Below are 8,130 nucleotides of genomic sequence, written 5' to 3'. Positions count from 1 at the left end.
TGTCAATATTGTGATAGCATGAGTCACATGAGCCTTGAACCTCATAGTATTTCCACTGTACCGCTGTGTGTTTATCACTAACTTCCAACAATGCCAATACTTAAAATATGCAAATGAATATAAACAGGACTTTTTGAATAACCTCATCCAAATCTGTTCAAAATGTATTTGAAGTAAGTAATCATCAAAGCGATGTATTTTTTGTTTTTGTTTTTTTGAGTTTGGTGCCATCTCCTGGAGACTGAGATTTAGTTCAGACGGACAGGAGGAGAGACTTTCACAGGAAACTGTGCTGGATGTTTATCTGCAGGATCACAGTGCACAGGACTGACACACAGTACTGTGTTTTATTGGATATGACAAGGAAGGGGAACATAAAGCATCTTCTAATATGAACACAATAATGACTATTTGCTAAAATTAACATGAAGTCTATTAACACTGAAACAAATAAAGAGCTGTGTGACTATATGTCACTGTTACAGCTCTTACACAGTAATCATTTTTATTGGCTCTAGCTTGTATCTTTTGAAAACTGTGTACACCTAACATGCTCACATCGTCCCTAAACTGAATAATATATAATATATGTTATCTACTATACTTTTCAGAATGATGCTTAATATCTCCTCCTTTGCAAGTTAAGGGTTAAGGCAGCCAGTGCCTTACGCTCAGGTGTCTCGCCAGTCCTCTGAATCAGCGCCTGCAAAGTGCTGGCGAACTTTTTTTTTTTTTTTTTTTCTTTAATTAAGTTGATCATAACTGTAACTCCGCTGGGATTTGCTGTCCGACTTGACAGACCACTGTAATTCATGTAGTTGGATCTTAAGTGGGTTTGCACACCGCAGCCCTAATCTCTCGCCGCTATTAAACGTGGAGCGACTAACCTGGAGAGCTCTCCACATCGAGACCGGTCTCGCACGCTCCTCTTTTCGCTCTTTTTACGCCGCACCTGGCTCCAGCTGTTAGACAAATAATTACGCGCCTGTTTGACCATAATTTAAAGGTTTTTTTTTTTTTTTTTTCGAGCATTTAAAGTCGCGTTAAACTTGGTGGGTTTTCAAGATTTTTGGTGTCCGTTCAATTACGCGCCGGATATGTGGTGGATGCTGTTTCCCCGATGGATTTGGTTTCTTCTGGCATATTGTTACACTATGCTCCTTGATATGGACAGCTGCCGTGTGAGAGCAATGCCCATGCCCATGTCTGTGGCAAAAGTGGTGTACTCTCACGCAGGTCTGTGCCCGAACGACCTGAACCCCAACCTGTGGGTGGACGCTATGAGCACCTGCATGCGCGAGTGTGAATCTGACCAGGTGAGATGACTTCCAGCCAGCTGCATGTGAAACGGGAAGGCAAGGAAATGTGCTGTGCGGCCATATCATAAAATGAGGCAAAATGATTGAATTTAAGAAGTTGTTCATCTATCTATCTATCTATCTATCTATCTATCTATCTATCTATCTACAAATCTCTCAAAATATCTTACATCTATGCAAAATAATCTCAGAGGTTATGTTATTTTTAACTGAATTTACTTCCTTCAAGTTTCTATTAACGTTGTGCCATGTTGATCAAATACGAGATCAAAAACTTGATCCACACTGAAAACACATTGAAATCTGCGGGTAGTGTTTTATAAAGAAAGACTGCACCAGGAATCAAACCATTTTCTCTGTTTTGTACAGTAAATATATACATATATTTTAACTCAAGTTGCATTTCAATTATAAAAGAAAGAAAGAAAAATGCTGGTATGTGTACAAGTTTTTTTTTTTTTTTTGTCTTTTCCAACTGTAGGACTGTGAGTCATTTGAGAAGTGCTGCCCTAACGTCTGTGGCAACAAAAGCTGTGTGGCAGCACGCTACATAGACATCAAAGGTAACAAGGGCCCTGTTGGAATGCCAAAGGGCGCCACCTGCGACAAGTTCATGTGCTCTCAGCAAGGGTCCGAGTGCGACATCTGGGATGGCCAGCCTGTTTGTAAGTGCCGCGACCGCTGTGAAAGAGAGCCCCACTTCACATGTGCATCTGACGGCATGACCTATTATAACAAGTGCTACATGGATGCAGAGGCCTGTTCCAAGGGTATCTCTATCTCTGAGGTCACCTGCAGGTAACATGTTAAGTATTTTAGATCTCCACTATTTGTTTTTTGGTGTTATGAGGTAAAGTTGTATTGTTTTATGGCTTTCTTTCTCTTTCTCTTTCTTTCTGGCTGTAGCACAGAATAATAAACACAGTCTGTTTGTAATATGTCAATATAGTAATTAAAGAACGGCCCTTGACATATCCTGGCTCTGATTGATTCATTTCTTATTCAACCTACCTACAGGTACCACCTGACCTGGCCAAACACAAGCCCCATCCCTGCAGAGACCACCTTACATCCCACCACTGCCCTCCAGACCACCCTCCCAGCTGATATCCAGCTCCCCACCATACACAGTGGCCCCACCCAGCAGGCGGTTTTTGTGGGTGAGACAGCGAGCTTCCTGTGTGAGGTGTCTGGGAAGCCACATCCAGAAATCACCTGGGAGAAACAACTGAAGGGCAAAGAGAACACCATAATGAGGCCTAATCATGTCCGAGGGAACGTCGTGGTCACTAACATTGGCCAGCTGGTCATATACAACGCGCAACTTCAGGATGCCGGCATCTATACCTGCACAGCCAAAAATGTTGGGGGAAGTGTGTCGTCACACTTCCCATTGGTCGTGATCAAAAGAGAGGCGAAAGGTAAAACCGCAGAGGGGAATAGTTCCAACCTGCCATTTCCAGCTGAAGAGTGCCTCAAGAGTCCAGACACAGATGACTGTGGAGAAGAGAGCATGAGGTGGTACTATGAACCAAAGAGGAACAATTGCTTCACCTTCACCTATAGTCAGTGCAATAAAAACCGAAACCATTTTGACACCTATGAAGTCTGCATGCTGTCATGTGGAGGAGAGCTGGCGGCTCCCTGCAGCCTACCGAGCCTCCAAGGGCCCTGCAAGGCCTATGAACCTCGCTGGGCTTACAGCAGCAGCCTCAAAAAGTGCCAATCCTTTGTGTACGGAGGCTGTGGCGGCAACGAGAACAACTTTGATTCTAAAGAGGCCTGTGAAGAGATGTGTCCCTTTCCGAAGAACCACAACTGCAAGATGTGTAAACCTCGAGGTAAGATGGTCACCAGCTTCTGCAAGAGTGACTTTGTGATCCTCGGGCGCGTGACTGAGCTGACGGAGGAGCAGGAGTCAGGCCACGCTTTGGTGACAGTGGAGGAGATCTTGAAGGATGAGAAGATGGGCCTGAGGTTCTTTGGCAAAGAGCCCTTGGAAGTGACTCTTCTGAACATGGACTGGAACTGCCCCTGTCCCAATATCACCACAGCCAACGGGCAGCTCATCATCATGGGGGATGTTCACAACGGAATGGCCGTCCTGCAGCCCGACAGCTTTGTAGGCTCCTCCAGCACTCGTAAAATCAGGAAGCTTCGCGAGATTGTCCACAAGAAAACCTGTGATTTCCTTAAAGATTTCTCTGCCGTCCAGTAGAGTCTTTGAACGTCTCACACTGGCTGCAATCAGTCATGTCGTTTTCTGATTATTCCAACCTCCAGTGACCTCACCAGTCTTACCGACTGCCAGTAAACGTAAAACTACTAACTTATCTGCAACATTGGAGGTTTTGTTGCCTGTTTCAGATGTTTTTCTTTCCTTACTTTGTTCCTTAGAGGTGTCAGAAAATCACTCCTCATAGTTTTTATCATTTTTATCATCTGATCATTTATGTCACTTGTTTTCCTCACGCATCCTGTGTCAAAACTGTCCAAATAGTCCTTTTTTATATTTAGAGTCAAGCTTAGACAGTTTTGTTGGCCACACCTGGGCTGCGCTGTCTGGACAAGGCAGGTATAATAGTATTAGTAACAAGCATTTACCCTATGCAAAGTATTTAATCTTTGTCTTTACTAAAATGGTGTTATAGATTTCATATCTTGATATTCTTATCTTGAATACACTAATATAATTTTATTTAGCTGTTTGTTTTAATATGATTGGTATGTTTGCTTTATGTTTTTGTGGGTTATCACACAACAGACATTGTGTACCATCAGTCCTGAGCACTTGAGCTCACAATAATGCAATTTGCAAGCCTCAGTTCATGTACCAGAATCAAATAAGCTCTTTGGTTCCACATTTTATGGAATCTGTTTTGATAAGTTTTAATTTACAATACAGAATATGTATGGACTTCTGTACTTCGTATTTATTTTTCTTAATTACATAGACAACAGACATATTTTGATGTCATCTATGATATGTTAGTGTTCATTAAAACTTTGATGGAACATGATGGCAAAATGAATAAAGTTGATTTAGAAAACACTACAGATGTCCTTGCTCTGTGGTGGTGTTGTGATGTTCCCTGTTGTGTTGTGCTGTAAAGTCCAAACACCCGACTTGCTTGCAGCTTATCAAAAGCCTCATGCGGGCAGTGCATGTGCTGTTCTGTAGTTGACATCCTTCATGCATGTCCTTCTCCTTGCACTTGTATTTCACACACACAGGGCCTAGTCTGAAGCAGGTCACATTCCAGCCCAGCTGTGGTGGCCTGCAGAGCTGTGTGTTGTGTTGTGTCTGGGTCTGGGGCCCTCGCATAGCACACACCCCACCAGCCATCCATTGGCCATGGGCGGCCCCTTTCATGTGCAAGAGGCCGGGGTGAAGGGGATGAGGAGGAGGAGAGGGATGTTGGCTGATTCTATCTCTTTCACTCAGTCAGTTTGGCCACATCTGTGTTAAAGGAGCATAATAGAGAACAGAGGGAGGAGTTGAACGAGAGTAAAAAGTCAAGAAGAAATAGGGGAATGTAAACTCTGAAAAGAGCTAAAGTTAGCATAGAACTCAAAGTTTTAATTATCTCCATTATCATCAAATCATTCTGTAGAATTTCTTGCTTTTCATGTAGGAGCTTGTGGCTAAACCCTGGTGTGCAGCGAGATGAAGACGTTGGAAAACTGAAAGCATGAATGAGTAGGTGTAACCAGTTAGTTATGTCAGGTGCTGATACCCGCTGGAGCTGCGGTACCTTGAGAACAAAATGAATCACCAGAACCAGCAGGGCATACAGGAACCAAAACATAAGGACGCAACTAGCCACTGAATGTTTTCCCCCTTCCCCCTCTGTCCTTGTATCGCCTTCTCTTACCCCCTTCCTCAGCCCTCTTCTTCAACTGTCTACCCTCTCAATCCCAACAGCCAGCCAGCCTTGAGCAGCGACCTCTGACCCTGCTAATGAAAAGGAGGCCACCAAGGAAAAGGCCACTTTCATTACAACTGTTGACAAGTGTTAAGTGACTGGCTGAGCTCCAGACTCAGACTAGCTCCACACGGGCCCCTTGATGCCCTCCACATCAGAGCCTGCTGCTGATTTCAGTATCAAGTTCACTTAGAGACCACCAGCCAGGCAGCCTGCCAGACAGACCATAATAATAAGCCAGACAGCCGAAGGCACAAAGGGGGGGGGGGCACAATGCCCTCAGTGACACTGCATCAGTGAGGATCTTGCTGCCGATCAAAAGGGTGTTTGACTTCCTTTCAAGATAACTAACACAAAAACAAAGGCATTGATTGCACATGAACTGTCATGCTCAGAGAATGGACGTGGCTTTCACATAATAGATGCACAACCAACAACTGCACATCATTACACAGACTTGGCTTGGAACAAGTTAGGTGAAATATTTCAAGCATTACTGATTTAGCATAAGCATTGCACGCCTCTAAGACTCCCAATGGATGGTTTAGAAAAAAGGGTCAAAATCAATGCAGCTGAGGCACAGACATCATGTTTTTTTTTTATATTTCACACATTTTTCTTTGGGTGTGTTATGCTAGTCGCAGTTAATGTAGCCTAAAGTCGCTATAACCTCAAGAAGAGATGAGAAGTGGGTTGCGGAGTTCTGACTTTTTTCACACAGGCAGTGCATGTAAACAGTCTGTGTTGTGCAGAACTGATGAAGTTCACCTCTAATGTTCAATGACTTCTTGCTCACAATTCAGGATTTTAGATGGAATAACTTGAATTTTAAGTCAGAGATCAAAGAATCATGTATGTGTCAGGCCCCTGTGGTGAGTCACTTCACATACAGTGCAATCAGCTGTGTACTCTTTTTCTTGACAACTCTGTGTCTAAAGTCATTGGCTCACATGCATTTGTAGAAAGAAAGATGCACATTTTAAAATCTGAGGATCAATGCTTTCAATTTACATTATAAAGGAAAATATAGATACATGGACTGTCATTGCTTTCGCTTCCAGTGTGCTGCATGTTATGTTAAAATTTATTTGAGTCCAATTATTTGATATTGTCTACCCATAATTCCACTGATCTCATTCCCAGTTTGTCTGCCATAAGGGAAACTACATTACTGCTTTTTGTGCAATTGATAAAGTTGCCCACTGGGTGGCAGCACAATACTAGAGTGAGATTATGGTCCACTGGCCTTTAAGCTTGCTTATCCCTTTAGTATGTGTCAACATACTTGCCAGCAAAATTTTATTCATGAGCAGAAGTTGATAGATATGTAGAGTGCATCAAAAATATGTAAAATACGTATAAAATCTTCATCTTACCAAGTCACTTTAACTCACGTTTTGCCATCAAGAATTTCTTTTTAAAAACAAAAATTCTGCATATCAAATTAAAAAAAATTCACTTCCTGTTTGTGTGATTTTAATTGTATCAGAAATCTTCCAAAAATGAGATTTGCTGTCTTGAAGTATGGCTGGATAAGACATACTGAAGTGCTAAAATTAAGAAAGGAACAGTTTGTAGCGGAAACAGGTTGAAGTGAAGCAGACTTTTTTATACTTCTTTTATACTTCCTAAATTATGATATTTAGGACCTAAAAATACACTAAATAAGTAGTTATGGTGAAAACAGTTTTCAGTGAACAGTTGTCATTGTACAGTACATCTCAGCTTAAAAGCAGATTTTATTGCAATTTCCTGTCTCTTGCGCACAGACTCACACACACACACACACACACACACACACACACACACACACGAACACACAGTGTCACTTGCCCAATGAATGCCCCCACAGTCTGCCAGATGGTCTGGAACATTGTGCCCAATGCACTGGATGTGTGCTGGTACTTGCAACCACACACACATGTATGCACACACACGGTGTCAGTAGCAGCTCCCCAGAGCACAGCTGGTTTGTGTGTTGGGTGAGACTAAAAAATTTGCCAGATGGGAAGCAATAGAGAAGAGAGACAGACAGACAGGATGTCATAAATTACCAAGATAAAATGTGAAATACCAGCACACTACATTCACATGTGCACACACAAGCACAGTGCATGTGTCCAGTGGATTACTGCTGCTGGCACATAAAGGACATTTCATATGCTGGTTTTTGGTACTACCTGGTTAAAGAAGCAAGCGCGCACAATATACATGCTAACAAAAAGAGAAGAGTAAAACTGATGACGATGAGAACAGGTGAAAGTGCAGGACAGGGGGAGGGAAGAGAGGGGAGTCAAGAAAGGTAAGGAAACAGGACAAAGGAGAAGAGGACAGAGGGAGGACATAGAGGAGCAGAGGGTACGAGGGGGGCTGGGATGAGTGAACGATGAAGGCAGAAAGGTCATCGTAGCATAAGGAGGGTGTAAATTGTCCAGAACATAAAACTGCTGCTGTCGACTCCAGGGGATTCTTTTCCCCCCTTCATCTTTCTCCTTTCTAAAAATAGCACTTGCTCAATGTAGGGGGAAACTAGGACACTGTTACCTCTCCTCCCCTGTTTTATCCATACCTACATTATTAGATATAGATAGATCCCTTTTAACACACGAACTACAACCACAGGAGCCCCATATGTAAAACTGGGAAGTATATAATGGTATTGTTTAATTGTTTGAGACCAAATCACAGAAACAGGATTTCAAACATGTTTTTTTTTTTTTTTGTGATGATAAGAAAACACAAGTAATCAGGTGGCAGCTGCAATACAACCACGCAGCAGAGTCACTCCATGCCCCCTCTTTAGCATGAATAATAACCATGTTATTGAAGAAGAATAGCAATTTTCTCCATTAGATTACAGCCTCACATGATGCACTGGATAAACC

General features: G+C 42.6%; 1 protein-coding gene across 1 annotated transcript; it reads left to right on the top strand.

Moving 5' to 3' along the window:
• Positions 1 to 1,036: 1,036 nt before the first annotated feature.
• Positions 1,037 to 4,371, top strand: wfikkn2a (info WAP, follistatin/kazal, immunoglobulin, kunitz and netrin domain containing 2a). Its single transcript, XM_076752849.1, has 3 exons — positions 1,037 to 1,316; positions 1,801 to 2,117; positions 2,337 to 4,371. The coding sequence occupies exons 1-3, from the start codon at positions 1,098 to 1,100 to the stop codon at positions 3,535 to 3,537; spliced, it is 1,737 nt and encodes a 578-aa protein (XP_076608964.1). The 5' UTR covers positions 1,037 to 1,097; the 3' UTR covers positions 3,538 to 4,371.
• The last annotated feature ends 3,759 nt before the right edge of the window (positions 4,372 to 8,130 follow it).

This window comes from Chaetodon auriga, chromosome 16 (assembly GCF_051107435.1).
Source record: "Chaetodon auriga isolate fChaAug3 chromosome 16, fChaAug3.hap1, whole genome shotgun sequence".
In the NCBI taxonomy this organism is placed as follows: Eukaryota; Metazoa; Chordata; class Actinopteri; order Chaetodontiformes; family Chaetodontidae; genus Chaetodon; species Chaetodon auriga.
Note: the sequence above shows the minus strand (reverse complement) of the source record. Positions and strands in the feature narration are given on the sequence as shown.